At 61.6% G+C, this 20,577-nt stretch overlaps 1 protein-coding gene across 3 annotated transcripts; it reads left to right on the top strand.

Annotated features, from left to right (window-relative positions):
* The first annotated feature begins 1,156 nt into the window (after positions 1-1,156).
* On the top strand, positions 1,157-15,851 carry EXOC3L4 (exocyst complex component 3 like 4). 3 transcript variants are annotated; one of them, XM_069490169.1, is made up of 13 exons: positions 5,385-5,489; positions 5,977-6,392; positions 7,362-8,016; positions 8,973-9,084; positions 9,292-9,414; positions 9,736-9,836; positions 10,056-10,136; positions 11,632-11,746; positions 12,291-12,410; positions 12,501-12,653; positions 13,220-13,341; positions 14,347-14,588; positions 14,622-15,851. In XM_069490169.1, the coding sequence occupies exons 2-12, from the start codon at positions 5,993-5,995 to the stop codon at positions 14,537-14,539; spliced, it is 2,175 nt and encodes a 724-aa protein (XP_069346270.1). In that variant the 5' UTR covers positions 5,385-5,489; positions 5,977-5,992; the 3' UTR covers positions 14,540-14,588; positions 14,622-15,851. The 3 variants fall into 3 exon arrangements, with proteins under 3 accessions (XP_069346253.1, XP_069346270.1, XP_069346261.1); XM_069490152.1 differs by lacking the exon at positions 5,385-5,489 and adding an exon at positions 1,157-1,308 and having other exon boundaries at positions 14,347-15,851; XM_069490160.1 differs by having other exon boundaries at positions 14,347-15,851.
* Positions 15,852-20,577: the final 4,726 nt, after the last annotated feature.

The raw sequence follows: 20,577 nt of genomic DNA on the forward strand, positions 1-20,577 counted from the left end.
AAATTCATATGTTGGGGTCCTTAACCCAGTACCGCAGAATGTGACCTTATTTGGAAATAGGGTCTTTAAAGAGGCAATCAGTTAAAATTAGGGTGGACCCTAATCTGATATGAAGAGGAAATACGGACACCGACACACACAGAAGGAAGAGCACGTGAAGACACGGGTGGAAAGTGGCCGTCTGCAGACCAAGGAGAGAGGGCTCAGAAGAAAGCAACCCTGCTGGCACCGGGCTCTCAGACGTCTGGCCTCAGAGTGTGGGAAAATAAATGTCTGTTGTTGAAGCCACTTGGTCTGTGGTACTGTGTGATGGCAGCCCTAGGACACTAATGCACAAGTGCCACCTCTGCACTCCTCCCTGCCTGCCTCATGCACTGGTGGCCCCAGCCCAGGTTGGGACAGGCCTGGCTCTGTTCTCTTTGGACTGTCCCTGCGTTCCTTTCCTAAGACGCTTGCAGTGGAATCCCCCGTGAAAGGGTGGGGGCTGCCTCTTCTGGGAAGTCTCAGTGGCCCCCGCACAAATGTCTCCAACCTGATCCACTGTGGGCGGGTCAGCCCCCCTCCACACCTGTGCTGTGGCGCTGCCCCGAGCCCAGAATGCCGTCCCTCCTCACTCCTGAGTGTCCTCCCGCCTGGCCCTTGGGACCTTCTCCCTTCCACCAGCTCCTGACACCCTCAGGGATGGCTTATGGCTCACAACTGTGTCCTTCCTGGCACCACGACCTCCCCAGACAAGGCCGCATCTCTGCTCCCTGGGCTCTCAGCCCCAGGCAGTGAACTTGATGGACCTGCCTGGTGCTGGAGCCTTTGCCTTGGAGGAAGGGGTCCTTCTGGGCTCAGGCACTGTGGGCTGGGTGTCCCCTTGCCAGGCCATTGCCTGTCCCCTCCCCCTGCCCTCCGCCTCTCATGGAGGAGGTGCTGGCCATTGTGAGTAGTTCCCGGCAGTACCCACCCCACTGCCCCAAGCCCTTGGGGGCCGTCCTCCCCATATCTCCTTGCACCTTGGTCGCTGAGCCTCAGCCTGAGCCCTGAGCTGCCAGGAATCAAAGGTAGGAGTGATTGCCTCTGCATAAAAGGGGTGGGGCCTTTTCTGAAAGTGAAAGCATGGGCGGGGATGGAGGGTGGGGCTGTGGCTGGGGCTGGGTTGGCCTGGCAGGCGCTGACCAGGGCTGGGAAGTCCCAGCTCTTGGTCACTGGCTTGGGCTGCTCTGGAGGCCCCATGGCCTGGGCCAGGCTCTGAGGACCCCACTGGGGTGCTGCTTCAGGGGGGTCCGTTCTGCCTGGGCCCAGAGGCTGCTCGCTCAGCAGGTATGTTCAGGGCAGGTGGAGCAGGAGGTTACAGGGGTGCTGTGGGCAGTGGGCGGAGACTCAGGGACTGTGGACTATTCCAGTTCTGCTAGTGGCTTTCCAGACCAAGGGCCTCGGCTCAGAGTCCAGGCCGACTAGGCTAGAGTGCCAGCTCAAATCACAGTGGTCACACATACACACACACGCACACCCATGCAAAAAGCACAGATAGACACACAAGAAGTAAAGACATGCGGGCAGACACAGACAGACGCACATGGACAGGTGGAGAGAACCACTCACAGACCCTCCGAGGCACACACTTACTAGAACAGAGTCACACACATACAGGGAGACACACTCAGGCCAGCATGTGGATGTGCAAAGCTGATACACACAGTGTATTCATACCCGTGGGCCCACACGAATATGTTAGGTTCACTCATCTATTTTCCTTGGGCACCTGCTGTGTACTAGCAGTGACTGGGGGCTGGGTCAGGCTCGCTCCCTGCCCCAGGGGTCTCCTGGTCTGGGGAAGAGGCATCTCAGGCCCTGTAATTATCCCTCAGTCGTAGCAGCAGGTGTGCCCAGGGCTGGGACCAGGCCCAGAGCAGGAGGTCTGGGGCTCGGCTGGTCAGGGAAGGCATCTTGGAGGAGGAACCACTTTCACTGAGCCTTGAAGGAGTTGGCAGCCGGAGAAGGTGGGGTTCAGGTCACCGCAGGCCGGCAGCAGCCTGTGCAAAGGTGAGGAGAAGTGAGTGCTTCTGAGTGGTGAGAGTAGGTGAGTAAGTAGGGGATGAAGCTGGAGGGGTTGTTAGAAAGGGCCTGGGATGCCAAGCCAAGGAGGAACCTAAGCTGCTTCTGAGGGCAGTGGCAGCCCGGGAGGCTTTATGTTTCATTGCTACTGTGAAGGGGAGCCTTGAAGTGTCTTTTCTCCAATAGGCTTTGCTGGGGTATGGGAAAGCTATTGGTTGTATTTGCATAATCAGCATACAAAACTTGCTAAACTCTTTTATTAGGTTCAGTAATTTTCAGTCTCCGATTTTCTAACCAATCATATCACCTATGAATAATGACAGTTTTATCTGTTCCTTCCCTGTATTTATACCTTATATTTATTTTTCTTGCCTTATTGCCTTAACTAGTTCTTCCAGGCAAATGCTAAAGAGTGGTAGTGAGAACACACATCCTTGCCCTGTTCCTTGTTTTCAGGAGAAGACTTCTAGCTTGCACGGTTTTAGAGGAGGTTTATGTTTAGGCAAGACCCTCCTGACGGCTCCAAGGAGATGGCATACGAGCAGTCTGGAAGGAAGGCAGTTAGGAGTCTGTGATCAGGTGAGGGTAGGTGGCAGGTGGGGAGGTAAGGCGGGGGACATAGGCCTGTGCAGGGCACAGCCCGGGTACAGGAAGTCACCTGCCTACAGCAGCTGGTTTTAAGCTTTGAAGGATGGGGGGAAGGCTCAGTCCTAGGGTGGATGGGGAGGCTGGGGAGCGGGTGAGAACTGAAGGAGACCTGGAAGACAAGGAGCTGCTACAGAAGGGAAGGTCTAGGAGAAAAGGGGGTAGGAGCTGGGGCTTGGGCTAGGGCTGCGGAGGGTGGGGGAAGAAGTCCAGGCCTGATGCCTCAGACACAGCCGCAGTGGCCCAGATGGGAGTTCCCAGTGCCTGTGTCTTCTGGGTGGCATTCTGCCTCTACCATTGGCCCTGCAATGTGTGTATCGGCCTGACCCAGAGAGAGAGCATGGGGCCCAGGGCTCAGGCTGGGCCTGGGTCTCCAGGGCCTTGAAGGTCAGCCAGCAATAAGCCCCAGCCAGGGAGCTGCAGCACAGGGGCCAGGGTCTGCCTGGACACTCAGGGCAACAGGGACAGGGAGACAGAGAGCCAGAGAGAGCCAGAGAGTTTCCATGGATGTGGGGAGGCAGGCTCAGGGGAGAGGCCAAGCTAGAGATGGTGGGGCTGCTGGGGTGAGGGGTGAGGGTGGGAGTGGCCTGTGGGTCTCAGCCCAACAGGCACCCACGTGGCCAGCCAAGTGGCACTTACCCCAGGAGTTCACCCCTCTTGCAGGCTGCACTCTGGGTGACGGGAAGGGGTAGATGCACAGAGGCTCCCAGGCCCATGCAGGAAGGTCACATTACCACAGGGACAGTCCCGGGTGCCCCCTGACAGACAGATGGTGAGGGCAGGGGTACATTGCAGCCTACCGACTCCTTGAAGATGGGGTACCTGCACTCTGGGTCCGGAAACCCAGGTCAGATTTGGAGAGCAAGGATGGGAAGGCCAGGAGGGGGAGCAGGCTGAGGGAAGCTGGGGGACTGACCACGCAGGACAGAGAGGAGGCACATGAGGCTGGACCGGGTGCATGTCATCCCTGAATCCCAGAGGTGGAACTGGTGAAGCTTCGCCCCTGAGGCGAGATGGAGAAAGGTCAGGGCAGGCAGGGAGGGCTTTGGGGGCCCGGCTGTGGGCTCGGACAGTGGGGAACCCTGGAAGGGTCTACAGCAGGGGAGTGGCCTGGTCGGACATGTGCTTTGGGAAGGTCACAAATGCCTTAGGGAGATGCTGGGAGCTGCAGGGTCAAAAGTGGTGTGGCTGGAGGATGGGGGCCATCTGGGGGCCTTAATGGCCCTGGTTTGGGACAGGGTGGTGGAGCAGTGCAGCCCCAAATCCTCTGCCTGTGTAACCTCCTAAGAGACTCACTGCCCAGCTGCCTCTCCCTACCCCTGGGCTTCCTAGGAAAAACCTCCATGTCTGACCCCATGCTGGGACCTGCTACCACCTTGGGTCCCTTGACCAGGAGAAAGGGCTCCTTGGGCGGCAACCCTAACTCCCTGGTGCTTGGAGACACAGGCAAGCCCCCCTCCTGCCCCCACCCTGAGCTGTATGGTCTGTGGCAGACCCTGCCCCTCGCCCAGCCTTGGCTTCCTCATCTGTGACGTGGGGCAAAGGACACCCCCATCTTTGTTGCCATGGGGAGCTGGTCTGTGTCAGGCATTGGGCTGAGCACACAGTAGGTGCTTACTAAGTGTGAGCTCTCCCCAACCAAGGCAGGGCCTTTCCCCCATGTACCCCGGGACAGCACTAGCTAGAACTTCTTCACAACACCCCAGGCCTGGTGCTGAGGGGCACCTCGGAGACGGAGGGCAGTGGAGGCCAGGATGGACAGCTCCCTGCCGCTGTGGTCAGGTCTGAATCGGGCAGGGTTCCTGAACCCTGGGGCGCCAGGGGAGGACGATGACCTGTGGCCAGGGTGGGGCTGATAAGGCCCCCATCAATCACCTGGGTTTGTCTCTCCCTCAGCGGGGACTCCTTCCAGCTGCTCTGTGGCCTCTGGGAGCCTTGGGGAAGATAGGCCTCCGCTGACCCCTGACAGTCACCTCGCTGGAGGCCGGGGGTGGGTGAGGGTCTGGGCAAACTGAGGCCTGGGGAACAGCAGTTCCTGCCCAATGTCACCAAGGGGTCAGGTGCTGGCTCCAGCCTGGGATCTGTCCTGGCACCTGGGGGGTAGCCCTGTGGTCAGGCTGGGGGCTCTGCCTCCTGCCTCCGGGTGGTTTGTGATTTCGGCAGGTCCAGCCCTTCTTTGGGCCTCAGTTTCTCTGAGGGTGAAGTGAAACCTCTCTGGCCTGATACCCTCCCCCACCAGGGTCCCCTTTGCACAATGGGGTGGGCGGGAGATCCCAGCAGGCGGGGAAGTTTCCCTCCTCTCTCCTGAGCCCAGCTTAGCCTAAAGCCAGAAAAGCAAACACAGCCAGGCTCACTCAGGCTGCGAGGGGTGTGGGTGGAGGCTGGCAGGGGCCTGGGTGCTGTGGGCCCTGGAGGGGCAGCGGTAGCTTCAGTTCAGCACCCCCATGCTCTTGGGACCCCTCCGCACTCCTTGTGGGGGAGGCCAGAGCACACTGTGGGGGTGTCTCTCCCTCAGCGGGGAGGTGGGGGTGGAGGGGGGAGATGCAGTGAGTGGGAAACAGGACTGGGTGGGAACTCCCCAGCCCCCAGTTAAATATAGACCCGAGGCCCCGCCCCTGTGGGCTGCAGGGCCTTGATAAGCTGCAGGCTGGCCCTGGCCCGTGCCCTCAGGCCCTACTCTTCCTCCCTTCAGCTCTACGGCACCCAGGGAAGGGTGTCCCCTGAGGAGGGGGCCTGGCAGAGAGCAGGGAGCAGCCTACCCCTTTGAATGGAAGCCGTCAGGCCTTTTGGGCTGAAGTAGGGTGAGCTGAGGGCTCAGCAGGGCGGGGAAGGGGCCGAGGGGAGGAGGATGGTGGGGGGATTTAGGCCTCAGGACCTCAAGTCCGGGAAGTCCTGGATGTGGCTGAGCCCTGCCCTTGGGTGTTGTGAGCTGTGGGCTGGAACCCAGAACCTGAATGTTCAATTCCCCCTCCAGTTCTGATGGGAGGGTCTGGCCTGGCAGCCGAGCGAGGGGTTGGCACCTGGGGGGCGGTCTCAGAGAAGGTTCCCGACAGAAGTAGCTGTCTATACCTCAGTGCCCAGCTGCAGCCTGGCACATAGAAGGTGCTGGCCAAGAATGTTGCCTGGTGACACTTCCTTTTTGACAGCCTAAGGGTTGCCTCTTCCAGGAAGCCTTCCCTGACCAAGCCCCTGGGTCTGGCCAGGCCCCACAGGCTGGCACAGGTTTCTGTGTCTGCTCCCTGGAGCTGGGCGTCCTCCAGGCCTCCAGAGCCTTCTTCTTACCCCCAGCTCTCCTGCTGCCAAGATGCTGTCACCACAGACAGCCACCCTTGGGCCAGAACTACGGAACCCCCAGGAGCCTGAGGAACCACAGACCCCAGCTCGGGGCGCCCGGCAGACAAGCAGCGGGAAAGAGCCCAGTGCCCATCACGAGAACACCACGAGGCCGGGCCTGGGCACCTTGAGGCGTGCCTTCTCCCGGGCAAGCCAGCGGGCCGTGACCCAGGCCACCAAGGAGGATGCAGGCCTGCTCTGGCGAAGGTCCTACTCCCTGTTCCGGTCCCTCAGGCGGGCTCTGGATGAGGACCCAGCTGCTGGCCAGTCCCAGGTCGCTGCTGTGCCAGAGGTCTCCTCGAGGGTCATGGATGGTGGCAGCCAGCAGGCATCCACTGGGGTGGGGCCTAAGGAGCTGGAACCTGAGGCAGGTGAGGACCTCAAAAACAACAGTAAGCATGAAAGGAAACTGAGGCTGGAGGGTGGAGCAGCTGAGCCAAGGCTTCCTGCAGGATCTCCTCCCAAGCTCCCCCAAAGCCTGCCCCTGGCCAATGGCACTCTAAATGCTTCCAGCATTTCAGCCAGGGGAGCCCGCACTGGGCAGAATGAGAAAAGTGAGGCTCAGAGAGGTTAAGCAACTTGCCTCTGGTCTCACAGCCAGGAAGTGGAGTATGGGCTTTGAAGCCAGATCCACATGACTCTAGAACCCTAGCCTCTCCATGGCCTTTCACAGCCTGGCTCCTAGTCAAACTAGGATGACTTTCAAGGCACTGGTACACTCTGATCACAGGGTCCCAGAGGTGCAAGGGAGCCACGTCTGCCTGGAGGGGAGCTCAGAAGGGCTGCTCAGAGAAGGATGCATTAGAATTGGGCTCCAAAAGGGGGCTGCAGGTAGAGGTTGAGGGTTTGGGAGGTAGGGGCTGGCAGAGAGCAGAGAGTGGCAAGAAATGTTGAAACCGGACACTGGGGCAGGAGCCTTGCAGGACACGCCCAGCCTGAGCTCTGACCCCATTAGACCTGCAATCAGTGCTGCACAGGAAGCCACGGGTCAGCTCAGCAGAGCTGAGAGTGGGGATGGGAGCAAGGTGGAAGGTAGGAATGGTGGGGAAGGAAGGAGCAGGGGTGGGAACATGTGGCCTTGAGGCCACATGTGGGGCCACATGTGGTCTTCTGGACCCTTGAGTGCGGCCTTTTGACCAAATCCAAACTTTACGGAACAAAAGAAATGTGTTCTATGAAGTTTGGATTCCATCGAGGGGCCACACTTGGGGATCTGGAAGGCCACCTGTGGCCTTGAGGTCGCAGGTTCCCCACCCCCAGATGGACTGGACCAGGGCCTTTCCAACTGGTGTCCCCGGGGTGGGCCCTCTCACTGGCCCCTTTCTTGCCTGCCCCTACAGGAGGCAAATCTGTGGCCGACCTCATTACTGAACGGCAACTGCTGGCCGCCTTCGAACAGCTTCGGCACCTAGAGACAAGGCTGGTGGCCGAAAAAGCCTCGCACACCTTTGAACAGGACCCTACAGCCTTTGCACGGCGCGCCATGGACGTGTGCCTCCATTACGACGGGCTGGCAGCCGAGATCGGTGCCATCGTGCGCGAGACGCTGGGACCCGACGGCGTGGACGCGGCCGCGCTGACCGAGCTGGCCCGCGTGGTGCGTGCCGAAGAGGAGGCCCACCCGGAGCCCCCTGCCGACGGCGACTTCCTGCGCATGCCCCGCCGCTGGCGCCAGCACTGGGAGGAGGCGGTGCAGCGGAGCGCGCAGGAGCGCGTGCAGCAGGCTGGCGCTGGGGGCACCTCTGGGGCCGTGGAGGGCGCTCCGGGCCTGGCTCAGCTGCTGGCCCAGCTCGGTGGCTTGGTTCGCCACGACCTGCAGAAGGTGCTGCTGGAGGTGCAGCCCGCGTACGCGGCAGCCGGCTTTCCCGCGTGGGACGCCTACCTGAGTGCCTTCCACGGCGCGGTGGCCCAGCGTCTCCAGGAGCTGGCGCAGGACGCCCGCGGCTGTGAGCAGCTCTACCTCCTGCTGGACTGGGCCGCAAACGTCTATGGCAGGTGAGCATCAGCCAGGGCGCCATGGGGCGAGGCAGGGCTGGCACTGCCCACCCAGGAGGCCTCCTTGGATCCACTTTGAGGACCACAGGGCACCTTCCTTCTTCAGTACCTCGATGCGAGGGCTGAGAACCCGGGAACTTTAGTTCTTTCTTCTGCATTTTAGGCGGTGGTGTGCTTGCACCTCAGGGTTTCCTAAGGGAGCACCCATGTGCAGGTTCCCAAAGTTGGAAAGCCTCTGCGGGTGGTTCCCACTGGAGCAGGAAGCCCAGCTAGAGACCCTGTGTGGGTCCACAAGGTGTCTTTGGGGAAATTAGAAAAGACACCTCTCCAGGCAGGACACAGCCGCGGGCTCTGTGGCGTGGGTGCACCCCCACTTTCCCCTTTGGACGGGCATCTAGGTTCAGGGTACAGCCTGCTGGGAGGGTCTACCTCCAGCTCTGCACTGTGCGATGAGGGTGGGTTACTAGCGCCCTGAGCAGTCCCTGCGCACAGGCAGGAGTGCCTGCAGAAGGAGTTTGCCTGAAGTCCTGGGCTCCCTAAATTCCTGTGTCTCCCCACCCCTCTCTGGGGCTCCCTGGTGTCTGTTGGATGGTGGTTGGTCTTTGAGCTGTGTGGAGTTTGGGGGGAGGGGCGCCTAGAGTCCAGTTTTGGATGTACCGGGACCATGACTGCAGAGGTCGTCACTGAGGCAGTCTGGTCGAGGTCTGTCTAGACAGCCGTCCTTACAGGGTCTGCGCATGCAGGGCTGGTTGCTAGAGTGCCAGGAAAGGCAGCATTCAGAAGCTTGAGGAGGTGGTGTAGACGTCTGGAGGCAGGGGTTGGGTGTGTAAACAGAAGCCCAGGTTAGGGCCCTGCAGTGATGGCCTTAGACTTTGAGCCTGGGGGTGCGGGATGGGAGTAGCGTTTGCAGCATCAGAGCCCCGCCAGGCCCTCAGCGCCCCGGCCCTGACTTCCAGCCCTGACTTCCTGGGCGCCCCAGACCTGGCGCTGCCCACTAAGCCGCTGCCCCCGCTGCTGGCCCCTGATGTATGGGCCCGACTGGAGAGCAACTACACCAGCTTCCTCGAGGTGAGGCGGGGCGGGCCAGGCTGGATGGGCGGGGTCCTGCAGGGATCGTGGTTGAGATGCTGGCTGTGGCTCACCCTGCGGCCTCCACGTGGGCCTGTAACCCGACCTGGCGGCCCTCCTCCCTGGGGAGCAGGACGGGTTTCAGGAGGCGGGAGTCCTTCGGGCCTGCTCCCTGGGAGGGCCTCACTGCGGCCCCCTCCTCCCCAGACCAAGATCACAGGCTGCTTCGAGAGCATCTTGCAGCTGGAGCAGAGTCGCTGGGCGGCCGACGGGGCCCCCGACGTGCTGCAGGGCCTCTACCGCGCGCCGCTGTCCGTGGACGTCCACATGGTTCGGCCGGGAGGGGGCTGAGAAGGGGCGTACGTTCGGGCCTCAGGCAGGCCGTGGGGACACCCAGAGCTACCATATTCAGCCCTAAGCGTCCCTCCCACCGAGGCCCCACGTGAGAAGAGATAGGGGATCTCCCGAGGCCCCGAGAGGCTGGTGGACCGGGGGTGCGGGGAAGTTGACCAGGTTGGGGCCACTGAAGGCTGGAGCCAAGACTGCGAGGCAGAGCGGGTGGGCTGGAGACGTCACGGGGCCTCCAGGTGGAGGGCTGTGGGCTTCGGGTCAGGGCCTCGGCCGCGAGCTCGGCGTGTGGCCTCGTCACAGCTCGTGGCCGAGCACGTGAAGGCGGGCGGTGCAATCTCCGCGGAGTTGGAGGCCGCCACCCTGCGGATCTGCGCGCGGGCGCTCGGCCTCTTCGTGCCCAGGTGCGGGGTCCTCGGCCGGCGTGGGGTCGGTGAGGCGGCTGCGCAGGGTGCGGGCGGCGGCCACTCGGTTTGCTCGGAGAGGTAGACCCCTGCTCCGCAGGTGGCGGGGAGAGCCTCGCCACACCCCGGAGTTGGGGTGGGGGACCCGGGGGCGGGCGGACCCGCGGTCGTAGCACGGCCGGGAAGGGTCCCCAAGCCCTCTCCGTACCCCGCCCCCAGGTTTGAAAAGGCTTTTCTGGAGTCGGGGGCGGTGAGCGAGCCGCACCTGGGCGCCTACGTCAACGCCTGCGAGGAGCTGAGGTGGGTCTCCCCGCGCGGGGCCGGCGCGGCCGGCAGGGGGCGCGCGAGCGCCGGGAACGCGGGCGGGGTTGCGGGTGGGTGGCGCGTGTGTCAAAGAGGCCTGCTCCCTCCCGCAGTGTGGACTTGGGCAGGCTCTCCTGGAGGCAGGACCGTCCTTTTTCCTCCTCGCCCCTGCAGTGCTGTCCTTCAGCGGAGCCGAGGCCCTGGAAGGAGTGCGGGGAGGGTTTGGAGGCTGAGCAGAGACCTAGGAGCTCCAGCTGCCCTAGTCCCTGCCCCCCGCCCCCTGCCCTGGGCTCCATTCCTTTCTGATCTTCCCCCCAGCCAGGCTTCTTCCTTTTTTGGGACACCCCTCCCCTGAGAAGCCCTCCCTGACACCGCACCCTGTGCTATGCTGACCCCAGAAGGTAGAAGCCCTCCCCGTGGGCGGGGAGTGGCTGTTGGCCTTCTGTGCCCTCAAGCCAGGGCCAAGCCTCGGTGTCTGCCCCCCACCTCCCCCTGCAGATGCACCAGCCACGAAGGCGGCCGGCGACTGAGGGCACAGGCTCTGGGCTACCCTGTCTGGGTTCAGATGCCAGCTCTGCCACTTGCCGGCTGTGTGTCCTGGGACAAATCACTTTACTTCTTGCCTCTTTCCTGTCCAATGGGATCAGAGCACCTGCTACCTAGGGCTGTGCGGGGACTCAGTTCCTACTGGCTGCTTGTGAGCACCCGTGACATGCCAGGCACTGTGCTTAGCCCTACCTGCGTGATGCGTGTATCCCAAGCGCAGTGTACGCACGCAGATGGGCAGTGGAGGTCTAGAAATGAAATGCTACTTGTCCACAGTCATGCAGCCAGTACTTGGTAAAGCGGGGACTTGGGCCAGGCTTTCCTGAGTCCAAAGCGTGACCGTGACGAGGCACTGCCTCTCTAGCACTCTCTTGTGCCTAGTCTGTGCCAGGCCTGTCCTTGGCACTGGGGACCCTGGGATTTCAGCCCAAGGGAGCATTCTTTGTCCCTTGGGAGGCAGCCTCTGGCCCAACCCCTGATGGAACTTCAGCCTGCCCTGCTGTGTCCCTTGGCTGTGGGGACTGAGCATAGCCTTATCCTCAGTTTCCCCAAAAGTGAAATAGGGACATTGTCACTTTCAGGGGGCAGTTATGAGGCTCCATGAAGGGTCTGTTCCAGGGATGGCTATGTTACACTATCCCATCACCAAAAGGGATGGAAAGTTTGTCCTAGAGCTGCCAGAGAGGAACTCTGCCATGGAGCTGGGCATCCGCCACTCTACTGATCTGTCCACTCTATAAGTGGCTCCTGGGGCTTTCGTGCTGTCCCCTCACTTGTCTCTGCTCCCAGGGCTACTACATTGTGCAGCCCCAGGGGTTGCCCTTCACATTATAGTCTAAATGAACAGAGCTGGTGTGGCCCACAGCCTGCATGGCTGTGTGCCGGGCCTTGTTCCCCAGCCTGCTCCCCCTTGCCCACCTCATCACCTGTCCTGGCCTCTGCCCAGGACCAGTCTTTTGGCCAGGTTCCCCGGAATCCTAGAGGAGTTGGAGAAACCCCTGGTGGCTGCCACCTGCAGCTTCCAGAAGCACCTGCTTCAGGGCTTTCAGCGTGACATTCAGGTGAATGGGACAGGCCCTTCTCTCCCCACTTTCCATGCCCAGTAGGTGCCCCCCATTCCCTGGAGCCTGGGGACCCAGGTCACAGCATTTATTTACCCCCGGGGGCCGTTGTAGGTGTGTGTGTGTGTTGGGGAGTGGGCAGTCAGGGGTGTATGTGTTGGGGGGCAGACAGGGCACCTAGATGAGTTCCCCACTGAGCAGGCACGGCTGGAAAATGCCAACCTCTCACTTCAGTCTCCACCTCTTAGTGGTGAACACCCAAGCCTGGATGGTGGGTCCAAAGAACCAGGCCTGGGCCCCTTATCCAGCCCCTCAAGTCTTGCCCTGAGCACACCCTAAGAGGGCCTGGACAGACAAACTCAAACCTCGCCCACTGGAGCTTAGGCCTGGAAGAGGCATTCTGGAAAGGCCAGTAGCTAGGAGAGAGGGTGGCACCTGGAACGCAGTAGAGAAGGGAGTCAGGAGTGGTGCACTGGGCTTTGAGGGAAGGGCTTGCTGGGTAGGGAGTACACATTTGAAGACTTCTCCTCCCCTGTGTCCCCAGCCGCTCTTCAGGGTCGTGTGCACCAAGGGATGGCTGACACAGGACACGCTTCGTCCCCTCATGGACAAGGTGGTGGCCTTTGCTCACCATCTAGAGCATGTGGCCCAGCCATGGGCTCAGGTAGTAGGAGGGAGGGCCTGGCAGGGGTGTGCCCGGGGCTGGGGCCATGGACCTTGGCCCTGACCCTGACCCTGACTCTCTGCCACCCAGGAGACTCTGCAGGAGGTGCACCGTTATGTGGTCCGCGAGTACCTGGCACAGGCGCTGAGGCCGCGGGAGCGGTTCCGGGGTACCGAGCGGGTGAATGCCTCCCATAAGATGAGCCTCGATGCCCAAGCAATCGGGGACACCTTCCAGGGCTTGGTAGGAGCAGCGTCTGACCGCCCCGCGGCGCTCACCTCACAGGGTGAAGCGCCCTCCTACTCTCATTTCTACTCGGTCCTCAAGACTCCGGGCGTGGCGGTCACCGGGTCCTGGCGGGGAGGGCTTCTGGCGGAGCTGGAGAGGGGCGGGGCGTCCTGGCCCGGCTGGGGCGGGACCAGGTACGGAGGCGGCACTTGGCATACAGTTTGCCGCGCGGAGAGGGGCGAGGGTCCCAGGGTCCCAGGGTCCCAGGGTCCCAGGGTCCCAGCCCTATCCGATGCGCGGGGCTTGTGGGGCCGTCTCCCCGCCTCACACCAGAAGCCCTTCGAGCTGAGGCACCCACCACCCCTACGCACATCCCTGATTTGGTCTGCTGGTCGCCCAGGCCAGACGTGGGGAGGAGAGGTGACTACTGTGTGCCAGGGCGGGCGACCAGTCCTGCTGTCGGGGAGGCGGGCGCAGCAGGGCTGACCCGTGCACTAATGGGGGCTGGGGGCTGGAGGCAGGGGCGGCAAGAAGGCTCCTGGGAGAGGTGGCCCACCCTGCACTCCTCTCTGTCTCCGCAGGGCTCTGAGGCCACGTGGCTGGACCAAGCCATCCTGAGTGTGGCGGAGATCCTGGGCGAGACTTACAAAGACGACATCAGGCGGCACCTGGAGACACTCATCCAGAGCTACCCTGACATCAGGTTCGTCTGCACCTTCTCCACCGCTAAGTCCGGACAGGGAGCCGGGGGCCTAGGGGTCTGGCGTTCTGAAAAGTCCCAGCGGCTGTGGGTGGGTCGGTGCGGAGGGCAGGGAGGAGCGAGCTTGTTTTGAGGCTGCACATACCTGGGTGCGCATGAGCCTAAGGACAGCGCGGGGAGGCAGTCTGGGGCCGGGATGGGGAGGGGAGTGGAGCTCTGCCATCCTGGTCCGGGGAAGGCTAGGGAGGGACATGCCTCCTGCCCTGGAATCTGAGGGGGGAGGCATGACCCCCCATGAGGAGAAAGCTTTCTCCGGAAGCCCCGGAGACTCTGAGATTTGGCTTTGATGGGGGTATGTTGGGGGAACGGTGAGTCATCTGAAGCCCTTGGAAATCCCAGCTCAGATCTCTCCACGGTGTTGGAGATTCCAGGATGGGGTGTGCACAGAAAGCCCCTGGTCCAGCCCCTTCCCTGATCATGCCACGTGGGGTGGGAGGGAGAAATTGCCTGTCCCCCAGCCTGATTGGCCTCCCAGGCTTTGGGTGACCCAAAGCCTGGGAGCCCTGGGGTTCCCCTCTGGGCTGCTCTGGGTTCCCCAGCCCAGCACAGGTCCACCCTCTCCGGGTCCTGGGACAACACTGTGCCCAGCTTAGTGCTGGGGCTGGGAGGCCATGACTCCCCCAGCCGCCCTCCCACAGCCATATTGCCCCCTCCCTCACTCCACCACCATTTCTTGAGCTTGTCCCCTGGTGGCCCTCTGCCTCTGCGTAGGCCTTTTCCCCCGCCGGGCATGCCCCTTTCTGTCCCTCCAAGGTGCCTTGCAGGCCCAGCTACCGTGCACCCCAGGTCGGTGTTGCCACTTCCTCTGTCAGTCTCAGCCTCTCTGATCCGGCTGCAGGAAAGCTGGGTGACTCATACTTCCTCCCAGCCCAGGGGCTCCCCTCCTCATGGGCCTGGGGGTGTCATGGAGGTGCTGGGTCTGCAGCGAGGACCTGTGTGTCTCTGCAGGCGGGATCACATCCTGGCCATTCTGGCCCTGCGCAGACTGGGCCGCCGGCGCAACCACAGCCTCCTGCAGCATGCCCAAGACCTGCTGAGGGTGGCGCCCAAGGCAGCGAGCTCGGGGGCCACTGGGGGCCGCGTGCTCTTTGAGGAGATAGAGGTGCCCACCTCCGTGGACGTGCTAATCACCTGCATCTAGGGCTCTCTGACCTGAGAGGGGGCTGTCCTCAGGTGGGGGGCTGTGGTAGGTGGAGGGTCAGACGTCCTCCCAAGGCACCAAGCCCAGAGCTAGGAGCCCAGGGAGTCACTGTCAGCCCTGCCCCCAACTCGGAAGCTTGCAGTTGGGGAATTTTTGTCCTCAGCCAAGCAGGCTGCTTAGCCAGAAGGAACAGCAATGACAAAGGCATTTAAGGCATTTGTGGGGGAGTACTTGGGGACAGCAGAGTTTCCCTCCAATACTGCCCACTGGGGAGGGCCTCCCTGCCTGCCTAACTGTCCAGCACCATCGCCCAGTCTGAAAGTGAAGAGTATTTATCTAAAAATAAATGTGAATTAGAATGGTGCCTCCTTAAGGAGGGGACAGGGCCAAGCTGGCTGGGAATGGGAGGTCTGGGTCCCCATACACCAAAGGGCTGGATGGCCCTTTCTACCCATTGAACTGATGAGAAGACTGAGGCAGGCCAGAGCTGGGAAGGCCCCTGCCTGTGGCTGCAGAGCAAAACAGGCCTCAACCGTGGGTTCCTGGGTCCATTGGTCTCATGTGCTCCCTGGCAGGCCCTGGGCCTCTGGGGGACAACAAGAGACCAAGGCCTGTTCTGCAGCTTAGAGTAATTGGGTTAGATGGCAGGGGACTTCCCAGCAGTGAAAGTTGTCCTCCGTGGAGTGTGTGTATGTGGCACGAGCCTGCAGGTCTCGGTGATGGAGGCGGCTGCAAGGTGGCTGCTCCAGTGTGCACCTGTAGCACCCCCTCCCCGCCCCCCAGGGAAAGCTGGCACTGAGATTGGGCTGTGGGCAAGGCTGCTGGGAAACCCATTTGCATTGGCAGCCTCAGGCTGAGAGCAGAAATGGGAGAGTCACAGGGAGAAGCTGAGACAGGTGGCAATAGCTGCTCTCCCCCACCCCTCCTTAGCTGGCCGCCACTGTCTCTGGGCCTTGGCAGGTGGGCCAGGGTTCCAAGACCCTGAGAAAGTTGGGTCTCCCGAGGACAGGGCAAGAGTCCTGAAAGGCTGTGGTGCCAGGCAAGTGGGGGACATGTCTCTCTCAGCTCCCTCTGGGCCCCCCTTCCTGCACTGTGGACAGCCAGGGGGCAGTGCCCGGGCAGGTCTACCCCACTCCCTACACCAGGGCTGGAGCACAGAGCCAGGTCTGAATCTTGGTGGGGACTTGGGGCGAGGGGGCTCAGTGCTCAGGGATTATTTGTCTCCTCTGGGAGCAGGTGCCACAGGCGGAGCACCCTGCCCCCCATGGGTGCGCCAGGGCCGGGAGGCCAGGGGCAGGGGAGGCTGGGGTGGGGGAAGGGGGGGGTGAGGGAGTATCCAGACCTCCCCGGCGGGGCAGGAATGAGGAAGTGGGGAGGTTGGGGTTCCCAGGCTCTGAGGCTGGGTGGGGGCAGGGAGTGTGTGACGCTGACACCAGCGAGCAGTCCTTGTGCCAGTGTTACAGTGGGGGCTGGCAGAGGATTGGGTGGCACTGCTTCACACCAGGCCCGGCATGGCAGCCTGAGATCCTCCCAGTCAGGGGTGCAGGTGTGTCTGAGGGGCATCTCTTTTCCTAGGGAAGGGGTCCAAGGGAGGGGCAGGTAATTGACAGGCCAGCCTGTCCCCTGCTTGACCCCACATGTAATCCCAGGGGCCATCAGTGTCTTGATCCGGTTTGGTCCTGGCCAGGTTCTCCCCAGGGAGCCCCTGCTGCCCCTTCCCCCCCTTTCAGCCCCAGGCCCTTCGCTGAGCCCTGCAGCCCCTCGCCCCAGCCCTGGCCCTGACCGGCCTGGTCTTGCCTGAGCCCCTCGGCTGGGGGCTGGGGGTCCTGGGGCTGGGCTTCCCAGTGGGGCTGTGGGGATGGGGAGGGGCTTCTGTCCTGGCCCTGCCACTTTCCGGCTGTGAGACCACAGGCAAGTTCCTTTATCTCTCTGTGCCTCAGTTTTTTCAGCTGTGAAGTGGGGGTGCTGTGAGTGCCTCCCAGGCTGGGGAGGGTGAAGTGACCCCATGTTCCCAGGGGCCCGCCCAGCCATGGGCTGTGAGAAAAAGCTGCGAAGACCCTGGATGCAGGGTGGGGGTGCGGGGTGTCTGGCAGGACCTGAGGGGGTGGAGGTTGCTGGGTGGGAAAGGTCCCCAAGGGGAGGCTGGGAAGAGGCGCTCGAGGCTGAGCAGGCTCGGCCTCACAAGAGCTTCACGTTTGGGGATTTGGGCTTGGACCCAGGACTGTCTTCCTGAGGATTTCTAGGCCCGGAGACAGGAAGTCAGGGTTTTCCTGGCAGGAACTGTGTGCATATGTGCACTCGTATCTCTGTAAGGAGGCTGAGTATGCGAGTGTGTATTCCTGAGAGCCCGGCCTACCCGGGGGCTGGGGCCGCCTCCCAGGCCAAGTGGGCCGAGCAGGAGGCTGGACGGCAGCTCCTACGAGGGTGCAGCCAGGGAGGCTGGGGACAGAGCCCTGGCCTCCGGCCACTGAGCCCCCCGGGGGTGGACTTCGCCCACCCCCACTGCCTACCAGATCCCACGAGGCCTTGTGAAGGGCCCAGGGTGTTTGCTTGGCTGTGCTGTTATCCAGGCCACGCATGCCGGGGGTGGGGGTGTCTGGCTGTCAGAGAGCAGCTGCTGGACTTGCTGGCCAGGTCTGGCTGGAGTGTGTGTGTGTGTGTGTGTGTGTGTGTGTGTGTATGTTTTCATGAGCTGTGTCAGCCCCTGTCAGCACCCCCGGCACAGGGGGCCCTTGCCCAGCCTCCTTGCTCCTCTCTTGGAGCAGGACAGCAGGGGACCATCCTGTTGGCCCCTCAGGCTCAGATCCCAGCCCTGCCAGCTGTTCTCTGGTCCCAGCCTCTGCCTGGCCAGCTCTCCTCTGCCGTGGGGCTCACTCTCCTCCCTCTTCAGGGTTCAGTGTGGCTTTCCCCAATGCCACCTGTTTCCTGGGGCTCCTTCATGTACTGGGAGTTGCCTCTGGTCTCTGTCCTTGAGCCTGGGGTCCTTGAGTTCGGGCCTGATCTGAGAATGTTCTGGGGCTCCAGCCCAGGCCCAGCCGGAGGGCAGTGAGGAGGCGCAGAGGGCCCACGTGCCCAGGGCGGGTGCTCAGGTCTACAGAGGCGATGAACTGTGTGTGTGTGGTGGCCCAAGGACAGCATGTACTGTAGGAGGAGGGGACTTGAGTGTCCACCCTAGCTCAGGCCCTAGCGGCCCTCTGTGGCCATAGCTCCCTCCTGGTCTCCTGGTGCTTGGGCCCAGCCCCTGCCACAGCGCGTCATGCTGGAAAAGCCCATGAGGCCAAGCCACACAGGACTGCATCCAAGTCTCCGCTCTGTCCTCCTCTGGCTGGTGACCTGGGCTTAGTCTTGTTTATGACGTGGGAGAGAATACCCAGTAGGGAGGGAGCCTGGGGGTCACTGGGACTGTCCACAGAGGTCCTGGCATGAAGGGCATGCTGTGAGTGGCGGTCAGTGTGTCACCTTCATGCCTGCATAGCCTCTCCCTTTCCTTCCTCCCCTGGTGACCCCGGCCCCTTCCTTCCTGGCCCCCGTGCTCAACAGGCCCCCTGTTCATGGGGGCAGCACCTTTGGTGGCTGGAAGGTGGCTCCTGTAGGGCTGCTCGCCACTGCCACATGGGGAGGGGAGGCTGCAGGGCCCCCAGGTCACCCCTGTCCCCAATCTCCCTCCTTCCTTTGAGAACTGCAGCAGGCCACAGAGGCCTGCCGGCCAGGGTCACTGGCTGCCCACAGGGGAGGGGCCAGGACTGGGCTGTCCCCAAGACACTGCCCTTCCCCACCCACCGTGTGGAAGGCTGGGCAGCAGGTGTGTGCTGGCCACCGGGATGAGACAGGGCAGCTGCAGGCAAGGGTGGACTCCACAGAGCTCCAGCTGGGCCAGGCCCGGCCTTGTAGGGGTGACTGTGCTGGGAGCCAGGAGCCTCCAAGGGTGAGGCCACCAGGGTTTCAGCCTGGCCTCCTGAGACCCTGCTCGTGTGAAACACTTGGATGGAAATGAAATTTGGACAAGTCCTACCGCCTCCTCAGTCCACTCCTCTACTGGGAACTGGGGGTCCTGGACCAGTCATTGCAAAGACTCTTCCTCCTTCCAGGGACAGCGCATTTCTGTCTGTCTGCATGTACGCCCGCCCACCTATCAGCAGTTTTGAAATTTAATTTGTTAAATGCTTTCATTTTTAACTTTAATGATGTTTTGTATAGTAACACATTCCCTTAGGTCACAATTTAAAAGGCATTACAGGATATAAGTCTCCTTATCCCTGGTCCCTCTGTTCCCTTCCCCAGCAGCAACCAAGGTTCCTTGCAGGACACTTGAGTTTGCAAAAAGTGATTCTTACCCAAGGGATGTATATGAATAGTGGAATGTCGGGCACTGGTGAAGAATGTGTTTTACTGGAGGCGGTTGGGGGATGGGGCAGTCCTTCTTGATCCCAATAAAATCAAATGATGAACCCAAGGCTCTTCAATGTATACAAAAGAATGGAATCTTAGGATCTTGGGAGAGACGTGTCACGAGAAGTTCTGATGTTTCTGGAGTGATTTACAGCGTTCCTGCTCCCGCAGATATGGTACAGCAGTTAACAATCAGCCTCTGGATTTAGGCACCTCTGGGCTGGAATCCCAGCGCTGCACCTTCCTAGCTGTGTGACCTTGGGCAGATTACTCCACCTCTCTGGGCTCTGTCTCCCTGTGTAAAATTGGGAGCATTCCATGCAAAAATGCAAGTGTGCTACTGGAGAAGGGCCCAGTACTTGGTGAGTGTCCCCCTACCTGTCACAGTCATTGTTATTTATGTGCACTACCTCCTTTAAGCCACCCCTGCCAACCCCCTGAGCGTGTCCTGAGGGGTGGAGCAATGTGTGGAAAGACACAGCTGTAAGTGATGGAGCTCCCAGGGCCCAGATGGTCCCCACGCGTGAGCCCCCACCATGGTGACTTCCTTCCCCAAAGTCTGGAAGGGGAGCTCGGGCTGTCAGGTCAGGCGGGGGCTCCCAGCACCCGCGCCCCCTGTGGTTGGTGGTTTAGGGCAGCCTCCCTCCCCTCTCCCCCGCTACCCTAATGAAGCACTGGGATTTCCAGCAAAGTCCCTGCTGTGTGCTGGCCTGTCATTGGCAGGGACCCTAAGGGGACTGAGGCTCCACAGCTGTTTTCCTGGAAATCATGCAGGCTCTGAGAAGGCTCAGGCACAGCTGGCCCCTGGACAGCCCGGGCTCCGAGGGATGGAGCTGAACTTGGACGTTTTGCATCCCTGCCGGAGAGCTGTTGTGAAAGGCTGGGCTCTTTTAGGAGAGAAAGCTGGGCTTGGGGAGGGTCGTGGCCATTGGGGCCGGGACAGGGAGCCCTCCTGTACTGCACTCGATGGAAGGCCCCTGGGTTGGGGTCCTGCTGCCCTGCTTTCTCCCATGTGGCCCCCTCTCCAGCGAGTGAAGTAGCCAGGCTCACTGAACACCTGAAGAATCCATGCCTCCTCAGGCCTCAGTTTCCCCACCTGCCAAGCACAAGAAGGAATCCTGGGCCTGGCTTCTTCCTGGGAGGACAGGGAGGGTCTATTAACAAGTAAACAGCTTCCCTGGGGCAGAAGGGGCACTGCCTGTTGGTGCCTGGTCTGGTGAGTGCCCTGGAGCCCCTCCTTTGGAGGAGGGCCTTCCCCATGAGGGTGGCTCCTGGTCAGCTGTCCTGGTCGTCCCGTGGTCCTGGGGGAAGTCAGCAGACTCCTGCCCAGGCCTGTGCAGCTGTAAATGACCCTGAGCAGGTCACTTCCCCTCTTGAGGAAGGCTGAGTAGCAGCAGGGATCCCAGTCTCAAGGCCTCAAACTCTGTGTCTACTAACTTCTCTGAGACTCAGTTTGCTCATCTGTCAACAGGGGACACAATGGCTCTGCCCAGTGCTGTTAGTGAGTGCAGCACCCTCAGGAAGCAAGAAGCCCCAGGGAGGGTCCCAGGCCTGGTGATGGCCTGCGAAGTGAAAGGGAGAAGCAGGGTGGACGCCGGTGGCCTGAGAGCCCGGGTTAAGGCAGTGGGAAGTGCAAGTCATCCTGCAGA

Source organism: Eulemur rufifrons, chromosome 2, assembly GCF_041146395.1.
Source record: "Eulemur rufifrons isolate Redbay chromosome 2, OSU_ERuf_1, whole genome shotgun sequence".
Classification (NCBI taxonomy): domain Eukaryota; kingdom Metazoa; phylum Chordata; class Mammalia; order Primates; family Lemuridae; genus Eulemur; species Eulemur rufifrons.

Excerpts from the sequence above, each read along its gene's own strand:
- EXOC3L4 (XM_069490152.1), top strand. The coding sequence starts at position 5,993 with ATGCTGTCACCACAGACAGCCACCCTTGGGCCAGAACTACGGAACCCC. Across the intron at positions 9,837-10,055 it reads CTCGGCCTCTTCGTGCCCAG|GTTTGAAAAGGCTTTTCTGG; the intron begins GTGCGGGGTCCT and ends CCCCGCCCCCAG. Across the intron at positions 12,411-12,500 it reads TGGCCCAGCCATGGGCTCAG|GAGACTCTGCAGGAGGTGCA; the intron begins GTAGTAGGAGGG and ends TCTGCCACCCAG.